This window comes from Pseudorasbora parva, chromosome 23 (assembly GCF_024679245.1).
Source record: "Pseudorasbora parva isolate DD20220531a chromosome 23, ASM2467924v1, whole genome shotgun sequence".
Lineage (NCBI taxonomy): Eukaryota > Metazoa > Chordata > Actinopteri > Cypriniformes > Gobionidae > Pseudorasbora > Pseudorasbora parva.
In genome coordinates, this window is record NC_090194.1 from 22,181,916 (window position 1) to 22,202,727 (window position 20,812).

The following is a 20,812-nucleotide window of genomic DNA, read 5'->3' on the forward strand; positions in this document are numbered from 1 at the left end:
GAAGCTTCAAGGCATCGCTTCAGTCGCGTCGCAAAGTGGATTTCCACGGTCACTGCTGTCACAGGACTTCACCAAATCATACCAAAGAAGTGTGTTTTTGACAGAGCGGTCCCAGCGATAAAGTTCGGTCCTTGGAAGCAGCCGGTGAGTAAATCAACTTCAAATGTCTCTGCTATTGGCTACCGTCGCATGAGTAAACATCAGTAAACGATACGATCGCGTGCTTCGTCATTCAAATGCACTAACGGTTACTCCATTGTTGTTCTGTATAACACTAGTCTGACTCTGACGTGCAAAACCGTTTTGCTTGCTACCTCTAAGGTCTAACGTTAACGTTAGTCACATACAATAGTCCATAAACCAAATCATGTCCTCATAAACTGCGCGTAAAGACACACAAAGGCCCCTAAATACAGTACATACCACAGAGACGGACATCCTGATGTTGCCGTTTCTCCTGTTCAATTTATTTCAGCCTCAGATTTGATTGTGGATCATTATCTGCATTAGCTGAGATAGCGATGGGTTTCTCCACGCATGAGGACGTCACCGCTTTGCGCGCTTGTCATTCTTTAGCTCCGCCCACACGATACGCCTCCAGGCGCTCGGTTTTTTCCGGAAAGACTCGGTACAGCCCATATTTCTTTTATAAATATGATAAAACTAAAGACTTTTCGGAGATATGAAGGATGCAATACTACTCTATAGGTACTCAAGATTGACATGAGATTGACTGAAACTGAGTGTTTCACCCCCCCTTTAAGATATGTTATACTGCACCCCATAAACAATTCCAAGCCTTGGAAAAAAAAAAAAACACGAACCACCCCTTTAATGTGCTAATTTTGACAGCACTAGTTTAAACTCTTTCCAATAGATATATAAAAACTATTTGGATTTAACAATTAGCTTTGAGATACAGTATCCTAAAAGGGGACGTTTCTTTTTTCTGAGTAGTTGCTGAAGGAAAAACTTTTACTGCTGCCTTACAAATCTGAGCTCACGTCAAACCTGTCTGTATGTATGAACGAAATGCTGCAGAGCCACTTTACTGCTGTCATGACAATGTGTCTGTGTAACAGCTGCGTGTGAAAATTAACAAGTCATGACATTGTCTTTAAAGTACTAAAATGGCTCTTAAATGAAAAGGAAGACAAGAAGCGATAATACAGTATGCGTCATACAGATTTGCCTAGTAAAACAGGAAGCCCTGTCTGGCACTTCCCAGCATTCAACAACTCTTACAGGCTCTTGTCATCTCTAGACTGGACTACTGAAGAAAAGCTCTTTAAGCCGACGCTTCCTGAATGCCCCATCAAACCTCAGCTTCATGTTTGGTCTTCTGCACAAGCCAAGCTGCCCTTAACACTTCACAGGCTGCTAGAAGCTCTCCACATCAAGTTCAAGACATTGATGCTTGTGTACAGAACAACCACTGGCTTAACTTCCTCTTACCTCCAAGCATGAACGAGTCGCACCTCACATACTTTAATATCAGTAATACAATTTACGGGGGAGGGGGGATTTGTACTTTAAAGAGTAGATTTAAAAATAGTTTCTTTAACTCAAGTATATTTCTAACATACTTTGTTACGCTGGGCAGCATTCCTCGTCACCCAAGTTGGCAAAACGGTCTAAATTGGGTCTAAATATGCAGTGTCTGTTAACAATCCCACAGGCATTTGATTTCAATTCATTCAGTTGATACATTTTACCACTAAACAGATTATGCCACAATACCACTACTACAAAATTATATATATATATATATATATATATATATATATATATATATATATATATATATATATATATATATATATATATATATATATATATATATATATATATATATATATATATATATATATATATATATATATATATATATATATATATATATATATATATATATATATATTTTTTTTTTTAAAGTTATATATTTTTATTTGTTATTATTTAGATATTTAATTTGTACAGTATTATAATAATTAGATTTATTTGCAAGAAACGGAGACAAACATTATTTCTGGCATTTCATCTGTAGCCCGAATAGCATAGCATGTCCTTTGCTTTGTCTAATAATACAAATGTAGCTGTGTATGTAATTATTATATAATGTCAAAATACAGTGAACCGGCAGATTTACCTTCAATGGTTCATGACACTACTGAACATCTGAACTAGAACAACAATCGGACGGATCTTCTTCCATCTGTTCTCCAAAATAGTCAAAATATTTCTGCAGGTGTGTGTAAATTAGTTTACTGTCCAAGCAAAGGCATTTAAGACGACATTAGTCTAACTAAAAAGTCTCTAGTAACAAACTAGAGTATTTTTTTCATTGGATACTTTTTTTTACTCCTATTCAAACAATGAAGTTTTAACTTCTACTCAAATGATTTTTACTTTTACGTTGAGTAAATTTTTCTATAAGTACTTGTTTTACTTGAGTACAATTACCCACCTCTACAATTTACTGATATATTTTTAATGAGTTAGGTAGTGAAAAAAGTACAATATTTCTCTAAACATTCTTTTCATTTGCAAGGAGCTCGCTGGCACAGGGCCAACATCAAATGCACAGTTGCCGGAATGCTGCTTGTCCACTACTTTTTTTTCACAAAGGTTACTTTACAAAGTCTCATCAGTTTGAATGATCAGGTGAATTTAAACTACTCAAGCAAAATATCTCTCAATTCGGTAATTGAGCGCTGTCTGAGAGTTTTTTTTTTTTTTTGCACCCATCTGAATATTCCCGTCACTGAAGTAATGAAGACAGTTCTTGAACACACCTTACTGCGCATAAACTAAAAATATTATTTTAAAAAATAGTTGCAGGTCAAAAAAAAAAAAAAGTTTTGTGGCTAAGCCAGTAAAAATTGTGGCAGGACAAGTAAAGGTCATATTCTTGTCTCTCTTGATCTCGTTTATTCTAACTGGCAGCCCTGGAGATATTCCAGAAAGAAGGCTAAGCAACTTTCCCAGGTTAAGTAATAATATTAACTTAACCTGCCAAAGTTGCCTCTTATTGAAAGTGAATTTACCAGGTAAATGTCTCTGAGATGCAGAGGTACAAGCACAGACTACACACACACATACAGTATAAAATATATATATTCTCTATGTTGTATATTGCCTTACATTTGTTTTTCCAACATATTTTGAAAAACAATGAATTGTTTCAATATGAATAACTCGAATTGTGGCCAAATGTCAGATTTCACAATACATCACAATTGTTAGTTTGCAAATGTATTTAAACTCACCGCCATCATCAAAGAGCCACCACACATCGACCGTCCCCTTCCCTTGTTTCTGCTGGAACTGCTGACTGGCATCCAACAGCCGCTGATCAGCTACATTCAGAGGAACCGTCGGACTTTTTTTATCTGGAATGCACAAACACACACTCAGACTCCGGATCGAGAGAGACAAAGATAATATAGCAAGTGAAAAGATTAGATTAATTCATAAGCAGACAGAATAGGAAAGAGACTGAAGCGAACTCTTCAGTGGGAAAGAGAAGTAACCCTGCAGGAAGACACCGAGTATTAGAACACAGACAGGAAGGGACATTATTGGAGCTGAAACACACTACCACATCTAGATGTGAAGGTCAGAGGCCACACCAGCAGAAAACACTCAAAGCGGTGTTTCCTAAAATGTTGCAAATAAAAAGTGCATGCAGGTCTGAAACAGAATGAGCCGAGAATGAGAATGAGAGAAACATCCTGCCTTTCTTCAACAGCGGCTGAGTGTGAGCTTTGCCATCATCATCCTCATCTGGATAATGTTTAGAAAAAACGAGAGGGTTAAAGTCTGCTAATGCTGCAATGGGAAACATGTGCATCAGTCAAACAAAGAGACATTTGTTCTGCTGCGGTTTATTAAATGAGCGTGAGGCAGGTGACCTGCTGAGAAAACCTCAAGAGCGCCATCATCATCATCATCATCATCATTAACAGATCCATTAAAACACACTGATGACGTCACACATTCATTTAAAATGAGTTGACAGGTTCAGCAAGAGGGCCATGCTGTTTGCTGTCCAGATATCCATGAGCAGCTTTCATGGTGAGTCTGTGACACCGATTTGGTGAATTATGATTGAGGTGCTGATTGCGAGCCCACATTGATATAACCTTCACAGTGGACTATAGGTACAGGTATGACATCACTTTGTAGGCCAAAACATAAAAGCACGTTAGCATTTTAGCACTTCCGGTTCCATGGTCCTGAAGTCAAGGGGATTTTTGTATGTTGTTTTGGTTAAATGGCTGAAATAAGGTATGTGGTGAACAAGCCCCACTTGTGATTTTTGAAGCAGTTACATGTCGTGACAAAGGTGGTTGCTAACAAGTGTCTAAATAGAATGACAGTAGCTGTCGGGGAGATTAAGCGCCATCATGTCGAGAAGGTAACCGCAGTCTGCTTTTATAGCCTCATTACGATCATAAAATTGTGCTTTTATAAACTATTCCAACTCAAACATTCTGGGAAAATGTTTTTACATAAAAACTGAAAGAGTTGTCGGAAGTTTAGTGATGGTGACATTGAAGTCGAGCAACTGAGGTGTAGTTAATTTATAATCTACCTTTAGTTTTTTACTTCAGGTGACCGCATTTAGGCTTCAAAATTCATAAAAGTTGTATTCCTCAATCAATCAATCATCTTTATTTATATAGCGCTTTTACAATCACGATTGTGTCAAAGCAGCTTCACAGTGTCAAACAGGACAATATTGCAACAAAATTAGATTTGGCTGTACAGTCGTTCTGGAGAAAACAGTGATGTTATCAGCTTATTTTAATTTATCATAGCAATGTTGGCAGATCAGTATTATAGTTTATAAAATTAAATAAAACCTAATTCATACATTTTATTTGTATATTTAGTTGAATAACTTTGATCATAATTTCAGTGTCCCCTTGGGAGAAACCAGACTCAGTCGGGGTGCCAGTTCTCCTGTTAACCTATTAACACACCGTGTATGATTATTATTCTTGCAACCTTACAGGTCAGAGATCATACTAGATTGGAATATTCAAAATTTCAGGCTATCACGCAAGAGACGGGTTTATTTAGAATGGTGCGTCGAGAACTTCACAAGGGTTGACACAAGTGTTGAATCCAAAACCCTTTGAGTGGCTAGTGGGAGTGGCTGCCTTACCCGCCACAGCTGAAATCTACCCGCATTTGGCAGGTTGGCAGGTGTTAATGTCAAGCCCTGGTGTTACTTAATTTTTGTGCATGTTCTGCATTGAAGCGGTATTGTTTTTTCCTTGTTTTTTGACAAATTATGTGAGATTCTTTTTGTGTGTGATTTTAGGTGTGGTCGACCACACACTTTAGGCGTTGAGGATGTAAAACTTTTGTGAATGCACATTTAGGAAAAATGGTACACATGCAAATGGACAACTGGTTACAGGTCAAATGTCACCAAATTCTGCTTTAATAATATCCTCAATGCAAATGGTCAATGAACAGCATATCTGCAGAAAGCACCCTTTCATAGATGGCATTTTGGTAATTTTCTCAAGTGTTCTCATCTGCTTGACCCCTGCTGATCGCCCCTTGTAGCTATGTTTGTTTTTTATGTCTATTTTCTCAGCCTTCAGAGAGCCCTCCAATGTCAGATGGTGCTGAGAAGGCCGATACTTCAGACCTCCGTGTAATTTATCATAGACAAATTACAAACATGACAAGCCGTGTAAACACTCGCAGCCTAGACACTTCTGAGAACAACGTTTGTTTGTTGTGTTGTATTGGGTAGACATTTCAGAAAACACATGGTGTGTGGATGAGTTGGGATGTGAAATGCTTTTGATGAGAACTTGCTCCAAATGGACATGATGGATCAGAAGGTCAACATATGACTTCTGCTCTGAGCAACTACTGCCAAAGAGGAACATTTTACAAAACTCCTGGGAAATACAGTCATCTGCGATCAGAATTTTCTCCCAGAACAGAAGATTATTTCTAGGATGCATGTAACTCTGTGAAGTACAACTTCAAATCAAGAAAAAAAGTGCTGCTAACCTTTCTGAACAGCTGGGCTGTTCTGAACACTGGTGGCCTTAGAGGAGGGTTTGGACGAGTCTCCATCAGAATCTTTGCTCATGTCAACTGAAACCACCACATCCTTCATACCTGAAGAATCATCTTTAAAGACAATGGAAAGTTCAGGTTTGAGATCAAGGCAAACTTAAATTTAGCGTGAATGCCAAGTTAACAGAAAATGACCTCATTACATGGACAATTTAATCAATTAAATCCACACAAACACTAAAGGCCTATCATGCATGTCCAACAATGTCCTTTAAAGGCTTTAAAAAGTACTTTCCTTTACATTCGTCGGAAAATAATGAACATTCTACTTGTGTAGTTCATAGCTAGTGAATTGCTGAGTACACATTCTCCTGAAGCTAACTGACACTGCCTTAACAAAAACTCAATAGCAGAAGCAGAAATCAAAATAATGCTTAATTTTTTAGACGTGACTGGTTAATGTATTACAATAGATAGTTCACCCAAAATCCAAGGCATCCAAGATGTAGGTGTTTGTTTCTTCAGTAAAACACAAAATAAGATTTTTAACTCAAACCGTTGATCGTATAATTCATGTCAATGGGATGTAATTCTATGAGAGTTAAAAACAGACATACAAATCCATAATTAAACCATGTGGCTCATGGCAATATAAGTAAAACAATTCTCATTACTGTACACACAGCACCCCATATTGACAAAAAAAAAAAAAACATTTTTGCAGATTTATAAGAAATAAAACTCGAATATAAATGGTCCTAAATATTCAGACCCTTTGCTGTGACACTCATCACTCATATATTTAACTCAGGTGCTGCCCATTTCTTCTGATCATCCTTGAAATGTTTCTACACCTTCATTTGAGTCCAGCTGTGTTTGATTATACTGATTGGACTTTATTAGGAAAGCCACACAGCTGTCTATACAAGATCTTACAGCTCAAAGTGCATGAGCAAATGAGAATCACAAGGTCAAAGGAACTGCCTGAAGAGCTCAGAGACAGATATTGCTGCACTTAAGGTTCCGTAGAGCACAGTGACCTCCATAATTCTTAAATGGAAAATGTTTGGGACGACCAGAACCCTTCCTAGAGCTGGTCGTCCGGCCAAACTGAGCTATCGGGGAGAAGAGCCTTGGTGAGAGGTAAAAAAAGAACCCAAAAAAAAAATCACTGAGGCTGAGGTCCAGAGATGCAATCGGGAGATGGGAGAAAGTTGTAGAAAGTCAACCATCACTGCAGCCCTCCACCAGTCTGGTATTTTTGGCAGTGGACAGACGGAGGCCTCTCCTCAGTGCAAGACACATTAAAGCCTCCATGGAGTTTCCTACAAAACACCTGAAGGACTCAAAGATGGTGAGAAATAAGATTCTCTGGTCTGATGAGACCAAGATAGAACTTTTTGGCCTTAATTCTAAGCGGTATGTGTGGAGAAAACCAGGGACTGCTCATCACCTGTTTCAATACAGTCCCAGCAGTGAAGCATGGTGGTGGCAGCATCATGCTGTGGGGTGTTTTCCAGCTGCAGGGACAGGACGACTGGTTGCAATTGAGGGAAAGATGAATGTGGCCAAGTACAGGGATATCCTGGATGAAAACCTTCTCCAGAATGCTCAAGACCTCAGACTGGGCCAAAGGTTCACCTTCCAATAAGACAATGACCCTAAGCACACAGCTAAAATAACAAAGGAGTGGCTTCACAACTCTGTGACTGTTCTTGAATGGCACAGCCAGAGCCCTGACTTAAACCTAATTGAGCATCTCTGGAGAGACCTGAAAATGGCTGTCCACCAAGATTTACCATCCAATCTGACAGAACTGGAGAGAAACTGCAAGGAGAAATGGCATCCCCAAATCGTGAAAAACTTGTTGCATCTTTCCCAAAAAGACTCATGGCTATATTAGATTAAAAGGGTGCTTCTACTAAATACTGAGCAAAGGGTTTGAATACTTAGGACCATGTGATATTTCAGTTTTTCTTTTTTAATAAATCTGCAAAATGGCAACAATTCAGTGTATTTCTGTCAATATGGAGAGCTGTGTGTACATTAATGAAAAAAAGAGCTCTATCTATCTATCTATCTATCTATCTATCTATCTATCTATCTATCTATCTATCTATCTATCTATCTATCTATCTATCTATCTATCTATCTATCTATCTATCTATCTATCTATCTATCTATCTATCTATCTATCTATGCTGGTATTTTGACCTTCCTCATGATGATCATCATGACCTTAATGATGCTGGGGAATACTAGGTGAGATTCATTTTCGGTTTGTCACAGAAACAGATCATTTTGTGTCTTAAGACATCAATGTGTTGCCACAAGCCACAGGGTTTAATATGGATTTGTATGTCAATGTATTTTTTACTCCCATATAATTACACCTCATTGACATGCATTATACTTAATTTGTATTCTAGTGAAGAAACAAACACACCTACATATTGGATGCCCTGGGGGTAAGCAGATGAACATAACATTTTCATTTTTGGGTGAACTATCCTTTTAAATAAATGTACAGCGCAATACCTTGGCCTTGAATGTGAGAAATATCGAGTCCCTCTCGCAGTCTGAGAATGACGACACCGTACTGAAAATCAAATGCATCACTACAAACAAACACACACACACAAACAAACAAGCGTTAATGTCTCACAGGAGGAAGACCCAGACCATTTACTTCAAAGCTGCATTTGCACATAAACATCTACCAGACATTCATCAGCTGCACATGCACTTTAAATACATAAATGCACCTTAAAAGTACAAGAGGGGAAAGGCACATTCATGACAAAAAGTATCTTTGATGGCACTGCTGCCACAGTGACAAGCCGTTTTGCACATTTTTGCATCTATTTCTCTCTCTACTGCAGCAAAAACAAAAGCTCAAGAAATTTGTGTCACGTGAATGACTCTGGGCTATAACCAGATTTCATGAAAACAAACCACCGTAAATCCAAAATTACTGTATTAGCATAGTTAAAGCTGATGACACACTAATTCAAGAAGATAATTATAAATAATGGATTGATTTCAAACAGAAGATTAAACCCACTGTATTAGGTTTATGTAGGTCTCAACATCCTTTATATCTCCAAAACGCCAGTCGTTTTTGAAACCAAGCACCAGAGTGTTCGGCCTCAATCTACCCAGTCCAGCAGCCTGTAAAACAAACACAAGATTACTTTGGTAATCTTCTCATTATTAGGTCTTTCCATAGGCAAAAATGTTTTATACTGAGCTTGACGACATTTTCCATACCCTAAAACATTAGTATTTTTTAATAAAACATTTGGAATATATATATTTAGTCTTTTTGATTTACGGCCACAGTTAGTGTGTCCAATAATGCAGATAAAGTCCCCATGAAGCCAGGTTGAGACACAAATTGTGGCCACATAATGCAGGTCAAATCAGCAAACGCACACATACCAGGAGTAAATATTTCAAAACAGGTTAAAACACAGAAGTCAGCTGTGAGCATATTACGGGGTCACGTGAACAATACACTAAGCAGGAAGCAAAAAGGCCAGGGATTTTAGGCCAATTGTTGCAAATTAGCTTCTGACCAAGGAAAATGCTACAGTTAAAAATGCAGTAACTTTGTGAGGCTTGACATGCAGATTATACATAAAGATTGAACAAATTTTGTAGAAATAAAAAACTGAAATCAAAACACAGATCTCACACACCTGCAGCAGGTACTGAGTTCCTTGACGAAGGTCTTCAGCCACAACGGGTGTGTAAAATGCCTTGGAGTTGTTATTGAGGAGCCACCTCTGGTAACGCACCATATCACTGTTCAACTCTTTGAAGTTGGGCCGACGAGAACTCTGAATGAGCACAAAAACAAAAAGAGAGAGACTAGTTAAAGGAAGTGTATGTAAGATTGTGGCCAAAACTGGTACTGCAATAACTTTCAAATGACTAGAGCGGTGTCTCCCTCTCCCCTCCCCCAACTCGAGGTTGCCAGATTGGCTGCAGGATCCAGCAGGAACATTTATAGCTACAGCTGTGGTAACTAGAGCAGAGGCGGCAACCCGAATGCCGAAACACAACTGACTTTGTGATTGGTAGATAGGTGAAGGGTGGCGCGTCACAGGCCAAAACACAACATGTCAACATCAATATCAGTTGAGGGCTGCAATAACAGCTTGAAAATGACAATGTCCTGGCCGGACTACTGTTGTCAGTGATATGTTTTTGAAATTAACATGATTTCTTAATGTCTAGTGACATATCAGGGCCATTTTATGATTAATTGAAATGCATTTCTTACATACAGTTCCTTTTAATTCACACAACAGGAACCTTTGGTTAATGGTTAAGTCATCTTTATTTCTGTACTGCAGCGCTTAATGCAATACAGACAGTTTCAAAGAAGCTTTACGGTTATCAAAAAGAAAAATAAAGATGAACGATGTAAACAGAGTTCGATTCTGCTGTAAAGCAGCTCTAAAAGGACAGTAGTGTCACTGAATCAACACTGAACTGACTTGTGCTGAACGGTTCCGTTCAATAACTGTGTAAAGATCATCAATTAGGAAATGAGCTCAATTCATCTATAAAACAGTTCTGTAGAAAACGGTCATGTCATCGTCCTAACCAGTTCAGCCTTCATCCAGGTGTCAGTACACTCAGATCAGTAATATTGTTGAAAAATAATATTATTAGTTGGTGTCCCCAACTAAGCAAGCCAAAGGTGGCAGGGGCAAAAACCCAAACTCCAGTGACAGAAAGGAGAAAAAACCTTGGGAGAAACCAGGCTAGTTTCTGGTTTCAACCAATTATGATTCCAGAAACGTGTTTTGTAAAATGAGCTCATGGTTTGCTCATGAAAATGAGCCGATGGAGGCTTTTCCAGATAATGTACTTCTGATCAGAGTCCTGCACGGGTCCATTTTTGGAGACCTGCCACCGCCCGTACCCGCAAGGTTAAGCACCAGATCCGACCCATGACCCGTGAAAATATCAATTAAATCCACACCCGCCCAGACCCGTTAATATTTGGCCTGTTACCCGACCCGTGCCCGTGAAAAATCACAGACGCTAAAATCATTCAAATTAAAATGCTTTATTTTCTATCTTGCACCTCTCTCAACATCAACAGCGTCATGAATGGGCTAATGAAATAGGCTGGGAATTTAAAGATTTGCTGTCAACAATTTCATATACTCCACTCACCAACTTTACTTTTACTTCATCCATTGCTATTCCTGCAACGCTCGCTCCATTTGGGCTACGAGAGGCATCAACAAAAGTTGCAATTTCGCAGTGGTGGTGACGTGATGGGTCAAATGGCATATCGTTGTTGTGTGTACGTGTAATGGTAATTTGAACATAGAAATTGTAATACAGTATGTTTGGGGGAAAGAAGGAGGCGGGAACCAGCGAACATTTAAAAGACTTTAACCAAACAAAACGAAAGTAACGTGGGCAGCCCCTCATGGACAACTGCCACGCGCACACACATAATAAAACGTAAACACAACTCAACATCAAATCCAGGTCTGGTGATCTCTCATCCTTTATTGGTGTCGCTCGTCCTTATATGCCTCCGAGCTCCCTCAGAGGACTCACAATCACGCCCCGGTCTCGTTTACGCTCTCTCTCTCTCTCTCTCGCTCGTCTACCTCGCCACAGAAATATTGCACATATTTTTCATCCACGCTACTACCCGCCTGCATCCCCGCCCGTGAATTTTATAAATGTCACAATCCCCCCATTTTAGCCACTTTTTTGCGGGTACCCGACCCGTTGCAGGACTCTACCCCTGATTAGCATGGTCCACACATACCGCTAAATGAGAGTTTATTTAGACAACTGTAAAACCGCTGTCCCCACTGAGTTCAGGGAAGTTTTATTACTCCAAAAACATGATCAAATAAGCACATTCAAACATGTAATGCACAACATGCTACTAAAACAGCACACACGCAATGACAAATATCCGACGTCACAGTAAGAAAACAGGACAAGTTGTTCAGGCACTCACAATGCGCACATGACCGCACACCATCAGACCCACGTTCTTGGTGAAGGCATGGACCAGATGAAGAATAGCTGGGCGCGAGTTTGGAGCTCCAGTCATCACCAAACACTGTGGCCTGGAAGAGACACACAACACGGACATGTCATTTGAACATCAGACACCGTGGGATCCCCAGAACATTCGACTTTAAAAACGGCTAACGTACAAAGCGCCATAAACTGACATCAAGCAAAAGCAGCACATAGTGTGCCGTGCATAACATTCTCATGACCTCTAGGGTCATCAGTCCAATTGAGAGCAGAACACACCAGCTCAGATTAGAGCTTCAAAGCAAAAATGTTAAGAATAAAACAAGATTATGTGGACGGTAAAGCATTTGATTTGAAGATTCTGTCAGAAATGCAGTAATCTCTGACCCAGGATGGTCTAGCAGCACTTCCTTCGCTCTTAACATGTGATTTCAGTCTGACCACATTCATCTGGTGTCTGTGCTGAAGACGTTACACTGAAGATCACAGTAAATCTAGTGCACTAATAATGAAACCAAATATTACATTATTTTTTTCCATTGATCTTTCATGCATGTCTTAATTGCTCAATTATTTTAAATAATTTGATAGCATTTTATTTTCAAAAGACTCTTTGTATAACAAATCAATGACAAAGATTTTCTAGATGATTTTCATGAAAAAAGTTTAGTCAAAGCATGAACTAGTAAAGCGACCAGTGAAACGCTAACGATAACTATGACTGGAGACAAATAGATTCATGCGTGAATAGCCTTAACTACATATTAGTACATTATTGATAGATAATGGGATAGTCAATGTTTAGGGGTAAACTACAAACCAAACAGACCCATTAGAATAAATTATCCATTAAGTATACTTTGCATTAAACATTTAATATTGCCTTTATTTAAAGCTTCTTCACATTCATCATTGCATGGTAGAGGATTACTTCGAAATTGTTACCATAAATCCTCCATAGCAAATGTAGAAAACAATCTTTTCAATATGTACAGGGTTTGTTTCTGATGGGACACTTATTACTGGAGCAGCCCAGGTGCTCACTCCATGGTACTTACAATGCTGACAATTTCCATCTAAATATGTTAAGTTAATAATTTATTATGTGCATTGCACAAATGTTATGTACGACAATTTACCTTGCATCTTTTTTTTTTGAGTCCATATAAAAAGTAAAAATGTATGATGATTTGGTTTAGGGAATAGATCATTTTAACTACAACTAAAATCAACTCAAGATTATAAACTTATAACCAAACTAGTATTTAACCCAGTTTGGTAGGTCACGGTCGGCATCTGGATGGAACTGTGAGTGGTACACAGCAAAAGTTCTTTGAAACAGTTCAAGAAACCGTTTTTGCTGTCAACTTTGGTATATTTATCATTACAACTTTGTAATGATAATAATGACAAAGTACACCAAAACAGATGAGATGCCTCACGTCATCTTGAATATCTTCATCTCTAGAGCTTGAGCACATGGATAAAGCATCTGAAAGCTGGAATACACTACAGTCAGGAGAAGTCGACAATAGTTGCTGAAAGTCATAGCCAGTCTACAGGTTCTGGGCAGTCAGAGATGACAGATATTACAGAAAATTGCATTGTGTTTAATGGGCACAGACTTCACACTATGAATCCATCCAGTCATTAAAAAACTGTTCTGATATTTTTGAATTAAAATTTCATTTATCATGCATCTCCTAGCAATGCAGCACATGTTTCCGCATGAGTTTGTTGTGTTCAGAAAATCTGACCACTAAAATCCAGTGGTATGTGACTCTGTAGTTTAGTGCAGTGTTTCTCAAACCTGTCCTGGGACCCACCACCATTTCATATTTTGTATGTCACCCTCTTTGAACTCACATAATTTAAGGCTGCATCTGAAAAATTAGGCAGCTGACTAGCCTGACTAGCCCTTTCAGGCAATGATTTTGTAGGTAGCATTTGCACATGAAGGTACATTACGGCTTAATGATCTACATCAAAACAGAGTAAGCTTGGGTGAGAACCAAGCAAATATTTATACTACAATAGTAAGAAATTAGATCAAAAGTCGAAAATATTGGTCAAAAACAAAACAAACCAACAACCACATCTTTCAGATGCCACCTTTATTTTTTAGCTCAACTGTCGCAGAATGGAAAGCACAGGATTGTGGGAAATCAAAGACATTGAAGGATACATCTGTGCTGCCTTAAAAAATGTATCAGATGATGGCATCTCAGAAGACAGGAAGGAAGTGAAGCTAACATTGGATTAGGACATGCCTTGACACTTTCCTAGCTTGGAATGACCCATACCTTGTCTTGCAATTTATGAATAGGTGTGTTAAATAAGGAAGATTTTAAAAATGTGCAGTGAGGGTCCCAGACAGGTTTGAGAACCATTGGTTTAGAGCATGATGCCATTTTTTGCCCCATATTTTAAAAGTCATGTAGTTTATTCCAGCCTTAAAAGCACCAACAGCCTCAAATACATTCAGTGTGAGAATGAATGAATCCAGCACATACACGATTAAGATCATCAGAACAAGCCTTCAGTAGGAAACTAAATCAAAGAGAAAAAAAATCATCTGAAACACTATAGATATAAGTGATTAATAAATCTTTTGAATAATTAAAGGTTGACCAAACATGAAACGCACACACCGAGATAGAGGCTTACCTGTAGGTTTTGATGTGGTCAGCTACTCCACACAGCTGTAAACTGTGGGTCAGGGCCTGATGATAGGTCAGAGCTTGAGTAGACGAACCCCAGTTCACATCTGTAAGACCGCAACAGTTTAAAAAATCCAGAACCCCATTACTAGTACTACAACCAGTGGAAGCATTAGTTAGAATATTCCTGTGCTAAAGAACTTATGACTGGCGCTCGAGTATGTTCACCTGGTTTCTTGTAGCTGACGTAGATGTAGAGGGATAAGACAATGACATTGGTCAAGAGGGCCGCCCACCAGTTGATGATAAACATGACGACACAACATAGGCTTGCCCCAGCAAGAGACACCCACATGTTGTAGTACTTGAAACTCGGCCTCCATCCTGCCCAACAAACATGGAACACACACTTAGAGCTCTTCAGTCAAAGGCCAGGGGCCTGCAGTACTATGGGTAAGGATTTGGCAACAAGGTAAAAAGTCAAAATACCCTTATTACAACCATCAGGAGCCAAATACAAATAGTTGGGATAAAACCAACAATAGTTCTTTGTGGGACGAATGTGCTAACTGTGCCATTCTGCTAGGTTACGTAACAGTATGGGACACAAACAATGGCACACGGTGTGTGATAGGACAACTGAGAGCTGCTAGTGAAAGTGGGGAAGGGGCGGTGCATCTCTCTGAACAGCGTCCAGAATCTGCCCACAAGGACATGGGATCTTTTCAAGACATTTCATACAAGGTTGTTAACAGCGTCAAAGCTTCTCAATGTTCTAGCAGTCTTTATAACACAAATCAGTCACATCAAGACATGATAACAGCTTATATAGTTGAAATGTTACAGTTTTATACAAGCATGAAAACAGAATTGATTAAATGAGGTTAGCACCAGTTAGGATACATACGAGCAGTTACCAGAACTAGGAAGGTTTCTTGAACACAGGACACAGAGTAATGGGATTTAGTGGAGTCACGATTACCTTGTAATGCTACAGAAACTACATGACATAAAGGGTACAGAAGTGTTTAAATGGTGTCTGTGACATATCTGAAGAATGAATGAGTCATGTGGAAAATCGGCATGTACCCTTTAAGTTCATGCAACTGTGTGCAGAGACTATATAAAGTGTCAGAAGTGAAGATAGCTACCTGCTGGTCTTCTAGAGCTTTGGTATTGAGGGAAAAACAAACCTCTTTACACAAAGAATAAAGAAATGTGTAAAATTATAACTTCAAAAACAAGAATTACAGTCAATTACAAGATACTATTCAGAAATGAAAAGATTTCCATTTCCATTCAGATATAAAATGATTTTTAGTAGCACGCTCTACAGTACAACCAAAACATCTTACATAGGAACTGTTACTTTGCAAAGTTTTGTGAACTCCATAAGCAGCCCATGTAGCATGATGGGAAGACCACATCAGTGCATTCTCTCCATTTATATACAAATTATGATGGGGACTGCATTTATCCAGCTCAATCATTTCTAACCCGCTAAAGCTAATTACTCGTAATCTAGTGGATATGGTAACATTAGTCCTAATTAAGGCTAAATCTGAAAAATAGGACTTAATTCATGCGGTTATTTAATATTTATTGCAAGTCAGAAATTATAAATCACAAAAATCAAAGTTTTATAGACATGCCTCTATAATTGTAAGAGTTTCATGCTAATATAAATTAGAAAAAAAATGTTTTAGACTTCCTGAGGTGCATCAACATCAACATATTTGAATGTCAAGGCCATTATATACTTCTAGCAAAATCAAAGAACAAACTGGTCTGACATTTCAAACAAAACAAAACAAAAATCAAGACAAAGTTAGTTTCAGGAGTCTGAAAGAGACCAGAAAAATGTCAGAAAAATTCCCTTGGGCTGGTAAACGCCTTTGAACTACCATTGGTCTGTAGTGATTATTTAATATATCAAGGCATTTAGTAACTAATTTCACAGACCCTTTTACAAAATAACAGAAGTCTATTTTAAGTCCCATGACAGAATGACATAAAGACAGATATTAAAATCTACTCTGCACATAATATACAGAAATCAAAATTCCTTACATGCTGAGATGTACCATACTGACATTAATGATATTTGAGCACTCTGGCGTCTGTCTCAGACATGACCCAGCTTGTCTACAGCATGAATTCATCACAACTCAATGTCTTACCAGGGGAATTGGCCAGTGACGCATGAAACACAGAGAAGTTGATGAGAGCGTATGATGCCAGGAAGAAATTGGAAATGATTGGGGCGATGACATTCAACTCCGCTGGAGAAATGAAAAACAAGTGCATGTCAGAGTGATGTGACATCATCTTTGATGAATAAAACAATTTGATAATTAGTTGATTTCTGTCTACCAATGAGAATGAAGGCCAAGGCAATGCCAAAGGTGAGTAAATATCCTCTCAAGGGCTCGTTGTTCTTGCCGTAACCCTTCCCAAAAATACCGATTCCAGGATAGATATTGTCTTTGCATAAAGCCTGAGGGAAATGGAAGAATCCATCAAACCAGCAAGGCAGGTTCCAACATTACTGAGCTCATACAAGCACTGGAGTAGAACCACACTCAACTGTGCTTACACTAATGCTAACACGCACACTACTGTTAAGTTAAAATGGATTTCTAACAAAGCAGCAATTGAGACTCCTTACCTGGAATACTTTTGGGGCACTGACGAGAGATGCCAGGGCGGAGGAGAGGGTCGCAGAGAAGATCCCCGCTGTGATGAGGGGGCTGAAGCCCGACACCACACTCATGACCTTCAGCACAAAACATGCAGTCACTAATCCTTGATGGACAATCCTTTCATTTTCTTTCTTTTCCAAATCTTAATGTTTTTACATTCTTCCTGAAACTGAAGTGATTTTGAGCGCTCACACATCTAGGAGACTCCACTTACAATGGATTCCAGTAAAAAGTCCAGTTTAAAGGTCCCATGGCATGAAATTGGAACTTTATGAGGTTTTTCTACATTAATATGAGTCCCCCTAGCCTGAATATTGTCCCCAAGAGGCTAGAAATTTTGATCGGTGTAAACCGAGTTCTGGCTGTCTTTCTCTGCTTATGAAAAAAAAGAGCTCAGACGAGCTGATCTTGAATTCTCCTGTTATGACATCACAACATGACAGGTTCCCTCCCCTTCCTCTGCTCTGCCTGCCCAGACAATTAGTAGAGAAAGGATTCAGTTTATCAGTCGCGATGTCAGCAGCACAGTCTTTACTATATGGATTCGACAGCACCGCCACAAACAGTGAGTAACAGTGTTTATTAACGTCTGATCTGGGATCAGTGATGTGTAGATAATCATTCAAGTTCACAGACTTTCTTTTGAAATCAGTAAATACTGTCAGTCCTGCCACCGGCCGTCTTGTTTTATCAGTGAATCAAGCCAGTGACTAAAACGATCAGCTTCACCTCGTTTCTGTTAGCAGCATGAAACAAATCTGTTAGTTAAATGATTAAACTACAGAGAGTGATCAAAGAACACTTTTTGGGATTTGTCAATCACACCGATATAATGAATGACACCGTTAAGATGCTCAACAGAAGCTCTTACTGTATTCATGTCGATGTCGTGTTTGTTGTTAGTTGTGGTGAAAGCATTTTGTGAGAGAAATAACATTGCAAAGTTCACTCGTGTTTATTTAGAGTTCTCAGATACAAACAAAATAAGTTAGCGCACACACAACGCTCTCAACAACAACACTTTCTCAACAATCTTTCCCCAGCTCTCCCCATCTCTGCCTGGCCCTGGCCCGGCAGGCAGCTGCTGTTGCTCGCGCCTGACTAAACCACGCCCCCTCTGCTCATAATCTTATTTCAAATGCAGATGTCAGCCAATCACAACAGTGGTTTTTTTTACTGAAGACTCACAGCAGACACGCCCCTTGAAACAGAGCATTCACCAGAGGGCTAATATCAGTATAGAAAAATTTATTTATAAATTATGAAATTTTTTGATGTAAAAACCATACTAACAATATAAGTACACTTCAGGAAACATTATAAAATAATAAAACAATCCATGCCACTGGACCTTTAATATTAGCATGTAGATAATGTAAATACATAATGCAAACAAATATAAAGCATGCTGCAAAACTCTTAAAAGAAAATCATGTTACTTTCTGTTCCTTTCATAAGAGAATAGGCCTGTGTTATGTTTCCTATATCCAGCAAGTAAAGCAGTGTATACTTCCAGGACCATCACAACAAAATCAAAATCAACGGCTGATTCCTCTCGCCAGTGTTTCTGCAGTGTACCTGACTGCTCTAATTCTAAACAACAACACCTTTGCCTTAATTTTCATGATTTCCACACACAAAAATAGAGGAAAGCACGGGTGAAACCGATATGGCAGGATGAATCTTCTAAAATGATATGCAGGAGTACTTTCGTGTGTAGTAGTCTATTCATTTCAAAATTGAAATCTCATCTATTCAACCTGCAGAAATATTTCTATAAATATATTTCCCTTCCAAATGTGCATTCTGAATAATAAATACACTTGTTTCCCGACTAACCTGCCACAGTCCAGTGTTTGTCTTTAGTTTTATTTTCCTCTTATTGATTTAATTTCATACCCATTGAATTTACATTTTAATACTGATTAACACCCTTGTGAAAATTGTCCATGGTTTTGTTATAATAAAAGTATTAACCATGTTTTTTTTTTCATGGATTGATTATAATTTGTATTAACACAGTGGCTATAGATCCATTTCGTTCATTACACTACGAGTTACATCAGTTACTGACAGAATGGGGGCGTCGCTTAGCCAATCGCCTTCGAGATCTACAAAATGAACCATTCTGCATGGGTCTGCAGAATTTGCATTGCGCAACTCCAACCACCCTTGTGGATATTTAAGAAGCTGCGCTGCACTCTTGCATAATATTTCTGCTTTGGAGCCGAGTGTTCACTTGCCTTCCTGAACGTTCTTCTCTTCAAGACGAGCGTGAATTTCTCTACACGAGATATGTTTCCCAGTGTAACTTGGTTCGCTGAGCCCAACCCCTCGTTCATGCCAGGATTAACAGCAGGGAGCTGCTGGAAGCCAGCCATTGTGGCATTATTATATTGAGACCCCCATTTCATTAGTACTGACGTAACTCTTACGTGTACTGACTGAAAGGGAAAGCCTTGGTATAGTATATGTAACCCTCATTCCCTGAAGGAAGGAAACTGAGGATTTACGTCCCCATGCCACAGCTGCTGTCCAGCTGGTACGGCCGGGGCACTAGCCTCGAATCCGTAGCAGGTAAACATAATGAGATTGCAGTGCAATGCCTTATATTCCTAGCCTGACAAGTCAGACCCACATCAAGATGTTTGGTCTGGAAACCCACCAGTAACAGGGCTCAATCCGAGGGGCGGGATAAACATTGTCTTTTAAACTCCCTCTGCATGTGATAGGATAGCGCTACAACCAACCAGAGCAAAGTGAAGCGGAGATCGTTGATAGATTAAACATTCGCTGTATCCGGTCGGCAAAACTCCGAACACATCTTCCCTTCTTAAGAATGACTTCAGTGCCGTTCTTTGTTCTTTTCTCAGAGAAAATCTTAACTCCAAGTCTTCCAGAGAAGCTGATTCAAAGACCGTCGTTCGCCAGCTTCTGTGTTTACTAGTAGCACGCAAGCGCAACTCTGCCGTCATTATGTTAAGCCCCGCCCACCGACTCTATAAATGATGTGATTGGCCCGACCAGCCTTTGGATTTTACAGCTCAGAACTGTATTGAGAGTTGCTAGACAATACTCGCGGCAGATTAGTTTTGCTGCCGCTAGGGTGGGTCTAGATTTCTAGTCTATTATATCCCCACACATTGGGCAAATTCCGCAGACCTATGGCATTTTCATGCAATTGACGGCGACTGGCTTCTAGGCAAAACCCCCATTTCGTCAATACTGATGTAACATTTCGGTTCCATTCCTTCAGGGAACGAGGTTTACATACGTAATCGAGACATAAGTGTCGCAAAATCATGGTTAATTTGTGGTTATTATGGTTTAACTACAAAAACATTTTTGGTTTTACTTTAATTTCAAGAT

General features: G+C 39.0%; 1 protein-coding gene across 3 annotated transcripts in view; it reads right to left on the reverse strand.

Moving 5' to 3' along the window:
* The window catches only part of slc12a2 (solute carrier family 12 member 2), an 86,323-nt gene that overhangs the window by 18,737 nt on the left and 46,774 nt on the right, over positions 1-20,812 (reverse strand). For 2 of the 3 annotated variants that reach the window (XM_067433680.1, XM_067433682.1), the window contains 12 exons: positions 17,410-17,517; positions 17,115-17,238; positions 16,922-17,023; positions 14,970-15,125; positions 14,749-14,848; positions 12,056-12,167; positions 9,753-9,893; positions 9,116-9,222; positions 8,590-8,669; positions 6,043-6,165; positions 3,739-3,786; positions 3,270-3,392 (listed from right to left, as the gene is read on the reverse strand). In XM_067433680.1, the coding sequence (XP_067289781.1) occupies positions 3,270-3,392; positions 3,739-3,786; positions 6,043-6,165; positions 8,590-8,669; positions 9,116-9,222; positions 9,753-9,893; positions 12,056-12,167; positions 14,749-14,848; positions 14,970-15,125; positions 16,922-17,023; positions 17,115-17,238; positions 17,410-17,517 (1,324 nt within the window). The remainder of the gene's footprint in view (positions 1-3,269; positions 3,393-3,738; positions 3,787-6,042; positions 6,166-8,589; positions 8,670-9,115; positions 9,223-9,752; positions 9,894-12,055; positions 12,168-14,748; positions 14,849-14,969; positions 15,126-16,921; positions 17,024-17,114; positions 17,239-17,409; positions 17,518-20,812) is intronic. The other variant, XM_067433681.1, reaches the window with a different exon arrangement.